We start from the raw sequence: 15,602 nt of genomic DNA on the forward strand, positions 1-15,602 counted from the left end.
AACTGACATACTCTAATAAAAAAATCAACTACTCTAATAGAACATTCATGATAATTTCAAAGACCATAGTTAGACCATATCTATAAGTAAGAGTTCATAATATATATACTCCATGTATATATTATGAACTCTTGCTATAAGATACCTACTTATAAATGATAGAAGTACAGAACTCTTGTTCAAAAGGTTAATAGTTCTATTAAAAATTATCTATAAAAAGGTAGATTAGCCGGACCCCATAAAACAACTAATGTAGTTGACCTAAGGAGTTATTAGCTATAGTAACTCACAGTGATCAGCTAGTATATCAAGCAGTCTTTCTGGAGTTGCAATTATGATCTGTATGCCAGACTTGAGCCGGTAAATCTGATTGGCTATTGGAACCCCTCCTACTACCAAAGCAGTCCTCATGTTGGGCAACCCTAAGATGGATCATGTGGCATCACACGAGCTAACAGCTCAGCTCACCAGACCAGAAATGAGCTGCTTGGTCAAAACCTCCAATTGTGAACAACTATGTCGGGATGGTCCAATTATCAGCATGCTTGGAACACTGTACTCTAAGGAAGAAGAAAATGTTCAACAATTTTTATCAATGCATTCAAATTATGACAATTAGCCTTACTATAATCACTGCCATCATCATCATCATCACTTGTAGAGTTATAATGGTGGACAGACTCCACACCAGGTATCAAGTAGGATAAGCTCCTGTTCGTTGAGGAGTTGGCACACACCTTCACGTCAGCTCCACTACGTATGGCGGGGAACACCTGTGCTTGTAGGTGGGTGAGGCTGCAGCTTGCAGCCTGCACGTTCGTCAGTACTAAAAGGTAAACTTGAAGACAATGAATCATTTTGATTATCTTACATGTCTTGTCTGAAATTAATTGCTCATAGGCATCGAGCTGGTTTGGTTGAGAAGCAATTTCTTTAGCTGGTTGACTGCTCTCATTGACAACTTTCTGTACCCTGGCCAAGTGTTCTCTCTTACATTGAACACTACACACATCTTTGTCTGTAGCATCACAAATGTACGCTCCATATCGTCCACACATTACACACGTGGGTTCCCCAGGCTCAGCTCCTCGCTGATCCCTAGATAACAATACTATTGCATCATCATCATCATCATCATCATCATCATCATCGTAATCATTATCATGTGTTTGTGAAGGTCCAGCTTCTGCCATTAAATGCTACTTAAACTTCTTTGCTCAACTGCTTCTATTTAACGCTTTTTTCTAATTAATGCTCACCCAGCAACGGAGGAAAATCTTAGTAATGGCTGAGGACAAAGCTAGTAGTAGCCCATGTACAGAAGGGTATCCTTCACTACGAAGACTATCAGCTAAGCATAGAGAGTAAGTCACCACTAGATCGCCATTATGCGAGTTTGACCTTTCCTCGTTTGTGGTAGGACATTCGCGTTCAAGACTATCTCAGAACGCCTTCCCAAGATATTAACTCAAGTTATTGACACTATGTACAAGAAGTCAGACCGCGTTGTTCAGGAACACGGACAGGTAGAGTGAAGCTCCCATGCAGTGGTGCTATTTAACTCGATCCTCAATGTAGGAAGGAGGTGATGATGTAAAGGCAGTAATCCATCAGTTATCGGAGCTGCGCTATGGCCTGCAGACGGACAAGCCCTTAGCACCTTTAGTATGGGGTAATGACATTGATATGTGGCAAGGTGCATTTGAGACATACCAGACTAAGAGAAACAAGGATCCCTCATGGTTCCAGAGCTCATGGTTAATGGTTGAGTGTTATCTGTACAGAAAAATTGCTGATATCTTGAAGACCAGGTAAATTCGAGTTTGAGTAAATTTGCAAGTTATTGTTGTATTAAAATTTTAGCAAGTTCCTGTCTTCATTTGATCCCTTCAAAGAGCAAAAACAAGCGTCATACCTGTCCTACACTGCTTCAATATCACCACTAGCTAAGTATATATTACTGGCAACTTCTGCAGCAGACCTCACTATAGCAAGCAACCGCCATCATCTGGAACATGTCATTTTAGTAAGTAGCTATTAGCAGGAAAGTATCATGCACTTTTTCTTGAAACTTTTCACACCCTGTCTTAGTAGCCACCTGCTTAAGCCACCTGCTTAAAGGGGTCACCTCCCCATACCAGGTACACTGGGATAGCCAACTTAAACTGTATTATATTATGCAGTGCACTGCCTGCTTGTCTAATACAGCCATCAGCCTAAAGTACTTGAAGTTTCACTGCGTATCATCGCACATTAATAAATTGTGTAGCTAACTGTTTAGTACACAATACACAGGCACTTATACCGTACTGCAAAATGATGGATACATATTGTATCAGGTTATATCACTTATCCAAGTAGCTAGTTCAGTAGGATAACACACTGGAATACATAATTTTATTGAGATTATAGGCAGTATTGCTTTGTGTCTGGACCAAAATGGCATTAGAACTTGACTGTGATGCTGACATGCCATAAATCAAATGTGTAACCAGCTATTGGTCATCAAAATTAATGCTTGCATTCCTATATATGGATTGTGCACTAATTCTAAATAATTATGGTGATTTTATGGATACATACGTATGTATCCCAAACTATCAACATAGACCTACATGTACATGTACAAGTCAAATGATAATTTTCTTCCCGTCATCTGTGACAAAAATTGTTAAAAAGGAGACACACAACCAACTTAAAATTCCCCAACTGCTCAAGGAATCTATTAATGTGATTTAATCCACCTGTTAGGCCCATGAGTGACTATTAGACAGTTTCTGCTTGTTGGTCAGTGTTAGTAGTAGGGTGTGTGTGTTCTGTTGCAGTTGTCTCTGTGGGGAAACAAGACTGATTTATCAATGATAGCCAGTTACGAAGGTTACGATGCTTCTCAAGACATGAGCGGACTAGGAGTAACACTAACAGATGAATACTTACAAGGACTTCACCAAAACATTTTATCTGATGACTTGACAGCAGTGTGTGATATACTGGCCTCAAATGTGTCACAGAAACGAGTTGACATTGTACTGGATAATGCAGGCTTTGAGCTGTTCACTGACTTGTGTATGGCTGAATTGTTAGTCAGTATGAAATTAGTGGATAAGGTAATCTTCCACTGCAAGCAGCTGCCATGGTTTGTATCTGATGCATCTCAGTTTGATGTACACTGGATGCTTGACCAAATGTCATCTTCTGATGACAATGACATTGTCAAATTAGGGGAAAAGTGGAAGGGACATTTATCAGATGGTGTGTGGGTGCTAACAGATCATGCCTTCTGGACCACACCGTATGAGTTTGCTGCAATGAAGAGAGTAGCTCCAGACCTGTACGCACAGCTACAAGAAGCATCGCTGGTGATCTTCAAGGGAGACCTCAATTACCGGAAGCTGGTAGCTGATCGTAACTGGCTATATGCCACACCTTTCTCAGTAACTCTTGGAGGATTTCTGCCCACCGCAGTGTGTGCGCTGCGTACACTAAAAGCAGATCTTGTGGCAGGAGTGAACAAAGAGAAAGTTGAGAGTGCTAAAAACAAAACAACAGAATGGATGATCACTGGACAATATGCTGTCGTACAGCTGTGCAAAGTTTGAATAAATAAATTAAATCTCACTGATATAATAGACACTATTTAGTATGTACAATACATTTATTATTTTGTAAAATTATTACTCAAATTTGTCAGTAGGGTAGTTATCAGGATGTGCTTTAACATTAGCCCACATTTCATCTTTTTGTTTCTGCAGGTGTGGCGGCATGTCATCGTAGACATCAGTAAACAGCACATTAGGGCTGGGCCTTAACTCCTTCTCAGCTTCACCAAATGCCTTCAGTACATCCTCCCTAGCCTGTGTGCAGGAAATTACAGCATTTTATAACTTGAGGATTTGCACTGAGGGGCTAAGTTAGCTACCATAATTAATTTTTAACACATTCAAAAGTGCATGAAAAATTCAGCACTTAAAGCATTGAGCCTAAGGATAGAATTTTCATGACTATTTAACGACAAACAGCTAGCTTGATCACATGCATTGCACTATAAATCGCAAAAACTAGCCAATAGTAATACTACTTACTGGTCTGATGGCTGAGAACTGAAACAGGTCAAGTTGACCACTGACTCGGAAAGTACTACTTAAAGTACTGCCTATGCTTGTGTGTAGTGGAAGTTCTTTTATAGTATTAAGTAACTTTCTAACAGTAAGAATACAATTGCGATTTACATCAATACAGAAACACTCTATGTGTATGTTGTCCCAGACATGTTCACTTCAACTTGCACCAATCAGAAGCAAGTGAAGGTGACTAGAGACACATAATATAGCACCATTCAATAAAGAGCATGTGTAGTGATGGAATACACTACCTGCTGGCCTGAGATGCTCATTATATAGGGTACAATACTAATCTGCTTCTGAAAGCCAGGATGTTATCAAGGTGGTGTTACAAAGTCTTATCAGTTCACCAAACAAGTGTTAGATTATAGAGCAGTCCAACATGTTGGGTTTGAGAGATTAGTGTACCTGGTCTTTCAGCTGTTGCTCAGATTCATCATTCCATACTTCTCTGTCACGCAGTAGCCCTTGAAGTCTCCTAATAGGACAATTGGTGGTGTTCCATGATTTGACCTCAACAGCTGGCCGATATTTACTGCTGTCATCACTTGTACTGTGGTGTCCAATACGATAAGTCATTGCCTCGATCAACACCGGTCTACCCTCTTCAACACAGATGCGTCGAGCATGGCTGGTTACTTTGTGAACAGCCAAAACATCATTACCATCAATTCTGTAAGTCTCCACGCCATAACCAACACCTCGAGAGGCTACAGGTTAGACAAGAAGGAGTGTTGTAAAGTTCCAAACATGAAAATCGTACCAAGTAGTTGTAAACATTCAAAAGTACCAGTACTATACTTTACATTTAAGTACACTAGGACTTCAGATTGTCCGAGCCCTTAATAACTAGGCCACCTACTGAAATATTTAGTAACACTGTGATGAAACAATGAAAATATTTGAAATAGTACGTAGTTTACCTAGGTAGACATGAACAAGTGCATGCGTACTTGTACCAAGAGTTCATAATATAACCCTCCCTCTCTATATTATGAACTCTTGCTTGTACTTAACTAAATATTTATTGTCATGGTTCACAACTTTTCTACATACCAATTCCATCCCCAGCATATTGGTCTTTAGTTGGAGTGCTAATAGCAAACCCATTATTACGACTGTAAGACAGAATATAATATATATAATATTACTACATTACCTTACCAGAAGAAAATTACAGGGCATTCAAGAGTAGCTGCAAAGTTTAATGCTGCATGAGCATCACCCTCCTGTGCTGCACCATCACCAAAGTAACACATCACACAACTTTTCTTATTCTGAAGTTTCATTGCATAAGCATGCCCTGGAGCTATGTAATTAGAATTACACACAATATTTGATTAAATACAGTGTATTAAATATGGTAAGAAATACCTTGAGGCATTTGAGTGGATAAACAAGATGATATTGTTTGGTAGTTTAGCGTGTCGTCACCATAGTGAACAGGCATTTGTTTACCAGCACCCTTGTCCAGTCGGTTGCCATAGCATTGGTTCATACACTGGTTAAGGGAAAATCCCCTCCACAGGATAGCACCTGCCTCCCTGTATTGACCATATATGGTGTCTGTAAAGTCTAATGCTGCAGCACTTGCAATAGCTGCACCCTCCTCTCCGTAATTAGTCATGTAGAATGAAATACGTCCCTATCAGCACCATAGCAACCAATAATTAACAGCTTGTTTACCTGTCGCTGGGCATCATATAGAATTTTATCCATCACATTTAACGTTACCATCTTCTTATACATCTTTATCAGCTTTTCATCACTAACCTGTGACAATATGAGAGGTTTTTTAACAACACCAGTATAAGGGATTTTACAAAAAGCCACATTCTAATCCATATATCAGTACTCCAGTTTGAGGTTGGGGTTTGTTACTACAGTAAAACTGTCTCTATTCTGGTATGCCAACATTAACTGGCAGGTACACAAATAACACACAGTTGGGGAATATTACAATGGCCAGATTAGTTACTATACAGTGACCTTGACTGTAGTGCAACTATGCAAGGACAAAAAGACCAGCAACAACAATGTTTTTGATTATTTAATCTCCACACAGTATTTGCTGTAGCAGGCAATACAATAAATATCAGTGATAGTCAACAACAGTATGACTTTTGTGGAAAGCTATTAGTTGTGATTAGGAAATCATATACACAAACTAAACTTGTTACTAACAACTGAATGCTCCCTGAAACCTTAACTGCATTTACTTTATGCTCTGATATCAGGGAAAAAACTGTATAATGTATGTAAAGTTGGGGTGGGGAAGGTTCTTGCCCTACCAAAAACAGCTTTCAATTTAGACTAAGTTACAATAAAGAAATAGGGGTTAAGGATAGCCACACTTCCTTATTAAACCAATCGACGATAAGCACACAAAAAGTTTTAGGTTGGCAGCAGCATGCCTAATCATATTACTAACCACACATGAAAGTACAGGTAGTAAGAGTCTATTCTTACCACTGGGGGATAAATGTGTTGCATATGCTTAATAGTTTACTAAGATCTGTGTATCTTCTATTGTATGGTTAAAGTTGCAACTGATTGTTTAATCACTTCAAAACCCAAAAGCACTGAGCCTGAAGGAAATTTTTGTGGATTTAATAAACATTACTCTTTATGTACGATTGTGATTTATATGAGATTTGATAAATTACAGAAATACTGTATGTGTATGTTGTCCCAGATATGTTCACTTCAACTCGCACTAATCAGAAGCAAGTGAAGGCGACTAGAGACACATAATATAGCACCATTCAATAAAGTGCATGTGTAGTGATGGAATGCACTACCTGCTGGCCTGAGGTGCTCATTACAAATGACCCCAATACCAAAGCCACAATCCATCCTGTGGCCTAGAATAACATAGCCATTATTGTCTACAAGTACCCAACAGTATAACCATTTCATAATTTCCTATCACCATAGTCAACTCACCCCGATATCACCAACACCAGGCAACACTTGTCCCTGTTCATCCATCATCCTGAATACTGGTATGGGTTTGGTGCTGCTAGGGGTACTGGCCTCCTCCATCACATTGGTGTAGGGAGCTTGTGAAGCACCAGGGAAGTTGGACAACGTTGCCCCATTGGAGTATGTCTATTAGAGAATGTGTACAGCAGGGGTTAATCTAGGGGGGGGCACAGGCCCCCTCTGGGTTAGCTATTGCCCCCCCTAGGTTTATACCTAAAGCCTTGAGAAATGGAAAGGTTTAATTAATCCCAAAGTTGTATAATCCAATGGTCAATATTCAATGGCATCACAGTAAAATTTCACCAAAATTGAGTATATTTACACCTAAATTTTCAAAATTTTCCTGGGGGAGCATGCCCCCAGACCCCCCTAGAATCCGAAGCGACTTACTTCGCCCCCTCTAGGTTAATATTCTGGGTTGAGCCCTGTACAGTACATACTTAGGGACTCATCTTCACCAAGTTTTGAGCACCAACAAACATTGGAATATAGAGCTTTCACTGTATGTATTTAACTTTCTGGATTTCAAAATTGTGCAAAAATTACTGTATTGCATGCTTAATAGGGGCCACGTACAGCTTATATGAAGTGCTATATAAAGATCTAGTCTCGCATGGCCAGACCACTTTTTTTCTTTTTGTCATTCGGTAGGGAGAAAAAAGGGTCTGGTCTAGTTTGAATCCTACACTCATCTTAACACGTCACGTGGTTACAGCAGTATTTATGCCCCATGCACTTAAACTCCATTAAAATAAAATTATTATAACAATAATCAACTTACTTGTGAATCAATAAAAGACATACAACTAATTCAATCATTGGTAGACACCAAAGATCTAGACATTGATTGGTTTGTAAATGTGTGCTTGTGATAGACACAAACAGCTACTATTTGAAAACACATCAGGTTAACACTACCCAATTATCCAGGTAGTGTCAAGACGAGTGTGGGACCAGACCCTTTTTTCTCCCTACCCAATGACAAAGACAGGGTTCTGCCCAGAAATTCCTGAGTGGTGGCCTAAAGTTAATATGAACTGATATGTTGTGTGTTATATTAGGATATTTTGCACGTGTATCAGTGATATATGTAAGAATTGTACTGGTCGGTTTTTAGAGGTACTGGTCGTTTTGAACCACTGCCGACCAGTGTGGGCAGAACCCTGCAAAGAGAAAAAAGTGGTCCGGCCATACAAGACTAAAAGATCTACTGAGCCCTAGTAGTACCATTGTTTGTAGTTTTGCATTGCTGCTATTGAGACCCACATAAATTCTCAGTAGCAATATGCACTTTAAGTAAGCAGCACATCTACCTCCTCCATAATGTCCCAGGTACAAATTCCCCACCCTTGGAGACAATTGTTTACCTCAGGAATTTTAAGTACCTAATTACCTGTAAAAATTTCTATCATGTTTCTGACTCCCTGCTACACTTCTTTACAGGTCCCTAGTAGGCTATAGTGACTAACAATAAAATGTCCCCTACCCTAGGGACAAATTACGGTTACCACATAACTACTGGTCCGAAATAACATAGAGTACAACTCCGAGGATGCTTAAAAAGCAACTTTCAGTTTCAATCGAGGGTTTCAATATAATGATTACCTAATCCCCAGAGCAATTATGGTCACGTGGTATATTACTAGCACACTTTATCGATTATATTCGACGTATTTATAAAAGATAAGTGACTTACTCTCAACGTAGTTACTCTGAGTCTTGTTCCATTTCCAATAATCTTTAAGCAACTCCTATAAATGGATGCCATTGTGCAGGACAAACTAATAATAGGCGCATGCGCCTAATACAATGGCAAGGTCACTCAGAAAAAGGCGAGCTGTCCAAAACTGTGATATGTCCTCCGTTATTTCGTGAGAAGACGTTTTGCTGGCAGAAATCACTTATTTTTAATCTAAAGACTAAAATAATCGTCTACTTTGTGACACACGTCAACATCGTACTCGTGACTTGCCCGACACTCCCCCCAGTTATTCCTATTCAGCATATTCTGCAAGAGGTTTGTTTTTTAAGATCTCTGATAGCGTAACGAGATGAAGAAGAGAGGATCAGCAGTGTGTACCTGTGGATGCTTGTTTGCAACTCTGCTATTCCTGGGACTGGCAATTGCCATAAGCGTGCTAATCGAGGTAGGGTTCTTTAAGAAAACCCTGGATGATTATGTGCGAAAGGTAAGCAAGTTAGTATGAGAGGAACGAGTATTGTAGACCTGTATTACAGGAAGCAACGCTGGAGCCTGGTCATGAAATCTACGAACAATGGATTAATCCTACTGTTCCAATGTACAAAGATTTTTATATTTTCAATCTCACTAATCCGAATGAATTTGCTCGTGGAGCAAAACCGAGTTTTAAAGAACTGGGTCCTTATCGATACAGGTATGTAATGACTAAACACAACAGCTATATACACAATGGCCAGTTAGCCAGGGCATTTGATCTACAGGCTACAGCACTGTCAGAGGGCTAGATGCTGACTTTCAATTGTTCAGTCTTTCTATTTATCATTTGGGTCCCATTTTGGCTAGTATTTTAGCAGTAACAAAGAGATACTAGTTGCCCCCAGCAAGGATGAAATGTTTAGTTAATATCACAAGACTTGACAAATAAAGGATGGCTACACTAATTTCATCAGAGAAGACAGACAACATTGGATAGCTATTTTACAGCTGTGCCTTCAGATTACAAATGTTGTTACCAAAATTTTGAGCCAATGCTACCAACCACTGTTGTTAATTGCTGAAAAGTGCGTCATCCCTACTACCCACTTATTTCCTAATCATTTCTCACTCTTGTCAATCTGGTCAAACACTACCCGTATCTCTGTGCTACCCAGCTGGAGTATCTTCTACTATCAGTATTTTCATTTGAGATTTAGGTTACAATTTTTCAACACCTACTTAAGCACCCTCAGCCTTTGGTTTAGTGTGCACAATAGCTGAGCCACAATTATAAGATTATAATATTTTCGCTTTATTCACCTGTACTTTGCCACATGGTTTACTCTGTGTGTATAATAATTGTGTAGAGAGTTTCGGAGGAGAAAAATACTTAGTGCAGGGAATGGAACCATCAAATATGTCATGAACCGAACCTTCCACTTTGAAAGCTTCACTGATAATTATTCCGAGAACAACATGATCACAACCATCAATTTTGCTTATGTGGTAAACAAGTGGTGTATCATTAACAGCAGATTTCATACTCTCATTATATAGGCTGCTATTTATTATGCTAATACATCACAACTACAGAGAGATTTGCAGCTCCTGATTGATACATATGTTCGTCCAATACCACAACTGGTGGTCCACACAACAGTGTATGAGTTGCTATGGGAATACACTGACCCCCTTGTTAATGAGCTCTATAAGAGGAAGCTGTTGAGTTCTCCTTATATCAATCTACAGTTAAATAACTCTTATGCCGATCGTGTATTTCCAAGTATAATTCATTCTGGCACTGAGAATTCACTAAAGACAGCTCAGTTCATTCAGTATGCTGGTATGAAAGAATTACCATTTTGGAAAAATGAGGCAAATTTTATTAACAGTTCAACCGAGGGACTTTTGTATCATCCACTTATACACAAAAGTGAAAAGTTACAAGTTTTTATCAGTGATTCTAACAGGTAGGAAATGTTGCGAGGGGAAATGGTATAGTCTCAGATTTTCCAAACTATAAGTTTCACTTTTCTTTAAATGCTTGCAATTAATATAAGTATGTAGCAGACCCACATTTATCTGAATCCCAGTTGTCTCAGGCAATGCTGAAGTGTCAAATAAGTGAGCCCATTCATTTCTATACAGATCTCCATTTAAATACTCTAATAGAACATACATGTACACTCAGTCTTTTTCATATGTAACCAATGGTCTACTGTAGAACACACTTCACTGTATGGATACTTACTTGAAAACTACAAATTACTACGTGTGCAAATTGTAGTTCGGTTTCTACTGTTTTCTGCAGTGTGACCTGCAAGTCTTTTATTTGGCAGTTGTATCACAGCAGCCATAGAATATCTACACTTTGCCTCAGACTTGTGTGTGATATTCTACTCCTGCTGATACTAACAGATATGTGTGTACTGGTGTTGTATACTTTGTACAACAGTAAACAAGTAATTGTGTTATGTGTTCAACATAGGACATTCCATGTACATTACCAAGAGGAAGTTTCAGTTCGTGGAATTGATGCTTATCGTTTCCGACTAGTTGAAAGTGACTTTCGTCCTGACCCTAACTACCTAACAGGAAATAATACACCAATTGGGTTGATATATCTTGGAATACTACAGAATCCACAGGTCCCGGTGTATGGTTCCAAGCCACACTTTCTAGACTGTGACAAATCACTACTTGAGGCAGTTGACGGGATTAGTCCACCTGATAGGAGCAAGCACGACATTGTTGGGGATATTGAACCAGTAAGTATGTATCCCTGTAATGTACCTGGCCTTACACTGCTCATAGATCACCGGCTGTGCATTAAACGCTCATCTGCAGCTTCAGTTACTTATCAATGTCAGCCAAACATCAAGATATTTTGAGTGAGTGGTTTAATTTGATTGTTTAACGAATGCAGTCATTTCATAGGCCATTTAATCGCATCACTCCTGTATACTTTCCTATCTTCTATGTTGATGAGGTGAGTATAGTGATTACCTAATTTTAGCTGGTGATTTCCCAGGAAAAAAATAATTTGCAAGAAGAAGGAAAATGTCCCTTTTCTTGCAAGTTGCTTACAAGTCATTTCTTCCTGGGTTGCTCTGAAGTTTGGTTTGACAGTAGGAAAGTTTAATAAGGTGTCGTTTCCTTCACCTTACTCCTAAACCCAACTACATTACTTTGATATTAAATTTTAACATGTGATGTCTAACCAGTCACAAAAGTCACAGACTGAGGACATACAAACCTAGTAAAATCTCCCAAGTACATTAAAGCTGTCTAAGTGGCCTATTAAATGCTCCAAAAGCTGTGTCTGTTATACTGATACATTATCCTTTACATTTGAGTCATAAGCCAATGAAAACCACCACCAGGACATATCCTTGTGACCCACGTTTAGTGAAGACTACTCAGAAGTCTGAATTTAGATATTTGTATAATAAAACCAAAAATTTGGAGCATAAAATGTGTAAGTCCCCTGCTCCATGTACCTGCTACTCTAGTGTGCACCCCTTCCTTCTTCCTGAGTGCTGTCACCTGTAGGTGGTGGGGTACATGGGATATGGATTGGAGCCCCAAAAAAGTATGAAACATTTAAAGGTTGAACTGCTAAAGACAATTAGCATTTCAATTTACTGTGCCTTGAATGGTTTAGCTATAGAAATTCTATTGTCATGATAAGTGAGAGAGTTAAGTTTGGTAATTATTGGTTCACCTACTGCTACCCTGGAATTATGTAAGCGTGATACAAACTAGTATTTTAAAAAATTGTAAATTTAAAAATGAAGTAGGGATCTATGCAACAAAAAGTAGTGAAACAAGAGATGAATGATGGTATTACAGCATAGTTCAGTGGGAAAGTCCCTACTTTGGTATTGAGCAAAATAATAATTGTTAAGCTAATGTGCCGAAGTAGGGACTTTTCCACTGAGCTATGCTGTAATACCATCATTCATCTCTTGTTTCACTACTTTTTGTTGCATAGATCCCTACTTCATTTTTAAATTTACAAAATACTAGTTTGTTTAGTTTTTTGTTGTGTAGCATATGTAACTTGTGACTGTTCTATTAGAATATTATACATGACTGTTGTATTAGAGTATATCTTGAGTCAGCCAAGAGGTGTGCAGCTAGCTAGACCAATAAGGGGTGAGGTCATTTTGCTTACTGTTAAGTAAACAGCTAGATTTGTTAAGAGGTGTGGTCTCCATACTCTATCACTATTAGTCCACCTAGATCTTTAATTAATGGGCATGGTCTCGAACCTATCGTGAACGGGATCCCAATCGCGAACTTGCACATATCTAGTCTCATAGTAGTGCCAGGACTGAAGCGCTTCTGAAATCCAGCTCTGAAATAATTCTGTGGCATCTATATATGTTGCTGAAAGAAAGTGTTGATACGGAAAATTAACGCCTCGATATGGTTTCGTTGGATGAAGAAGAAGACAAGCAGCCTGATTGAAGATAAAAGAAAAGACAAGGCGCAGAGGGCACACACTTGTCGGAATCCCAAAAGGCACATCCCACTGGTGAGTCTGCTATTGTTTCGTAAAATGGTGGCCGTGCACTGCTTCGTTTGGCCTCTAGGCTTGCGACTGTGGTCAGGCAGTCAGTCTAAAACTCAAAGTTTTGGCGATTTTTAAAATTCTTTATCCGGCCACCTGTAAGCATTTTGTTGTATTTTATGCATTATATGGACTAGTACTATTCGGTAAAGGTGATTTTCATCTCGTAAGATATCTCTAGGATGATTTTTAAAGGCACGATTTTGGGCGGCGCGCAAAAATTTCACATGGATTCCTACTTAAACGGTACGACCGTACCGTTTGATATGGACTAGTACTGTTCTGTAAAGGTGATTTTTCGTCACGTAAAATGTCTCTAGGATGATTTTAAAGGCGGAATTTTGGGTGGCACGCAACATTTCAAGGCGATCCCTGCTTAAACGGTACTACCGTACTGTTTGATTATTGTACACTGTGATACACTGTTTTATGTTATATCACTACTTTACCTGAAATGTGTAACCTCTCCAGCATGCTACTATGGATGAAGAGCTAAAGTCAACACTGACCAAACTGGTGATTATTCCTTTGACAGCTGTTAATTCTGCCATCTGGGTTGCACTTGGTTTGTGCTGTGAGCTATAATCAGTTGTGCCCGACTTTTCTTTATATGTCACCTCACAGGTTTCATGTCACTACTCACTGGACTGTGTACCATCCGATGGTGTATCAAACTATATCAGTTTCGTGATAGAACTGGGGAAAGGATTCACTTGTTATTGCAAAAAACAGAATCATGAAATTTGTGATGTGCAATGTTATATATAATATATCAGTGCTGCATGATATCTATAAAAGAGTGCAATAATAATAATAGGCTTATAGAAATCATGTACTTACTTGTTCTGTAACTGCTGACCATGACCACCCTGACTTCTGACCAGTTACAAGTGCTCTTATTTTGACTGACAGCAAATGATTTAGACAAGTATTTGCGCAGTGTCATGCCCTAGATAATTATGTGAACTTTCAGTATAATGAGTTATCTTTGCCCAGCAAAACCTTATGAGCAATACTAGTAGCCATGTTAAGTTTCCTAACAAAAGTACCAGACTTGTAAGAGGTATTTACAGAAAGTACAATATAGATACAGTGAAACCTCTCTAACCCAGAATACCTGACACTGCCTTGATGAATCCAACATCCTCACAAATCCAACAATTTTCAAACATGAGCTTTCACTACTTGTTACAATGTAGCTATTATAAGTGAAATATTTATATGAAGAAACAGCCAGTGTTTGAAGATATTGGAGAGTGATGGTATAAAGTGAGATTAGAGAACAGAGCACATTTGACAGCTTATTTTTAGCTATCCCTCATGTTAAAATTCTTTGAAACTATATTAATAGAAGTTTTAAAGCTACTTCACAGGACAACACATGCAGTCTGAGAATATGGAAATGTTACTTGTGACAGTCAGTGCATTTATTTCTAAAAACAAAATTCTAACTTTGATTTCCAACCATTGATAAAAGTAACCTATGGTTGCAAAGGCAAAAATTAATGAGTATTGACAACTAGCTACTATACACAGCTTCTATACATGAAACAGACCTGTAGTCATTGCATTCATCGGTATATGGTGTGTGTGAAACAAGCAATTGAACCTGCAGATTTGATTATCATGCAAAACAAGCAATGTCGGTAGCTAGTTGCTGTAATCATTACCTCTAATTATGATAAAGAGTATGCATTTAAAAGAGCCAGTGAAGACTCAGCCACTTTTTAGCTGGAAAAATCAGTTTCAACTGAAACTTGATCAGTGAAAGTGCATCCCACCAACTACCGTCCAACTAAGCACGCCAGTATGACAATACAATAGTTATGCACTTATCAAAGTTTTGCCCCACCTACCCCCATGCGGGCAAGGAGGGGACATAAGAGGGGATTTGACCGAATTCTAAGTCTATATAATTCCCCCACCCTGGGGCAAATTTCAGTGGAGATCTAACCCCCCTCCTATGAGGCCACCATCCATCAGATTTCTCAATCTTTTATTACAAGCATAGATCAAAGCCCCCACCCCCGGGGCTGAAATTTTTGTCTAATCCCCTCGTTATGCCTCTCGTTTGCCCGCATGGGGGTAGGTGGGGCAAAACTTTGATAGGTGCATTACAACATAGTAAAAGTGAAAAGGCTCAGTTAGCCCTCCTCAATGGGTTGTGAAGTACCTGTAAGTTGCTTTCTAATCTGCATTGCACTAAGCTGGTTATGAGATTGGGCATAGATAATCGATGCCC

General features: G+C 39.0%; 4 protein-coding genes across 5 annotated transcripts in view; 2 read left to right on the forward strand and 2 right to left on the reverse strand.

The window, feature by feature from the left end:
* LOC136236519 (probable ATP-dependent RNA helicase DDX59) overlaps positions 1-1,270 on the reverse strand; it is a 3,845-nt gene extending 2,575 nt beyond the window's left edge. The window contains exons 1-4 of the mRNA XM_066026689.1: positions 872-1,270; positions 626-826; positions 474-560; positions 291-422 (exon numbers count right to left, since the gene is read on the reverse strand). Coding sequence (XP_065882761.1) covers positions 291-422; positions 474-560; positions 626-826; positions 872-1,193 — 742 coding nt within the window. The 5' untranslated portion in view covers positions 1,194-1,270. The remainder of the gene's footprint in view (positions 1-290; positions 423-473; positions 561-625; positions 827-871) is intronic.
* LOC136236521 (damage-control phosphatase ARMT1-like) lies at positions 1,226-3,698 on the forward strand. Its single transcript, XM_066026691.1, has 5 exons — positions 1,226-1,364; positions 1,421-1,526; positions 1,579-1,811; positions 1,864-2,026; positions 2,826-3,698. Exons 1-5 carry the CDS (start codon positions 1,252-1,254, stop codon positions 3,597-3,599), a joined length of 1,389 nt encoding a protein of 462 aa, XP_065882763.1. The 5' UTR covers positions 1,226-1,251; the 3' UTR covers positions 3,600-3,698.
* LOC136236523 (2-oxoisovalerate dehydrogenase subunit alpha, mitochondrial-like) lies at positions 3,595-9,096 on the reverse strand. 2 transcript variants are annotated; one of them, XM_066026692.1, is made up of 8 exons: positions 8,803-9,096; positions 7,068-7,232; positions 5,808-5,894; positions 5,496-5,766; positions 5,286-5,430; positions 5,178-5,239; positions 4,530-4,831; positions 3,595-3,854 (listed from the first exon to the last, which is right to left on the reverse strand). In XM_066026692.1, exons 1-8 carry the CDS (start codon positions 8,872-8,874, stop codon positions 3,675-3,677), a joined length of 1,284 nt encoding a protein of 427 aa, XP_065882764.1. In that variant the 5' UTR covers positions 8,875-9,096; the 3' UTR covers positions 3,595-3,674. The 2 variants fall into 2 exon arrangements, with proteins under 2 accessions (XP_065882764.1, XP_065882765.1); XM_066026693.1 differs by lacking the exon at positions 8,803-9,096 and adding an exon at positions 8,500-8,763.
* Positions 8,889-14,211, forward strand: LOC136236520 (lysosome membrane protein 2-like). The gene is made up of 9 exons (XM_066026690.1): positions 8,889-9,295; positions 9,345-9,502; positions 10,152-10,290; positions 10,342-10,754; positions 11,273-11,552; positions 11,599-11,675; positions 11,722-11,773; positions 13,832-13,934; positions 13,985-14,211. Exons 1-9 carry the CDS (start codon positions 9,158-9,160, stop codon positions 14,098-14,100), a joined length of 1,476 nt encoding a protein of 491 aa, XP_065882762.1. The 5' UTR covers positions 8,889-9,157; the 3' UTR covers positions 14,101-14,211.
* The last annotated feature ends 1,391 nt before the right edge of the window (positions 14,212-15,602 follow it).

Source organism: Dysidea avara, chromosome 10 (assembly GCF_963678975.1).
Source record: "Dysidea avara chromosome 10, odDysAvar1.4, whole genome shotgun sequence".
Taxonomy (NCBI): Eukaryota; Metazoa; Porifera; class Demospongiae; order Dictyoceratida; family Dysideidae; genus Dysidea; species Dysidea avara.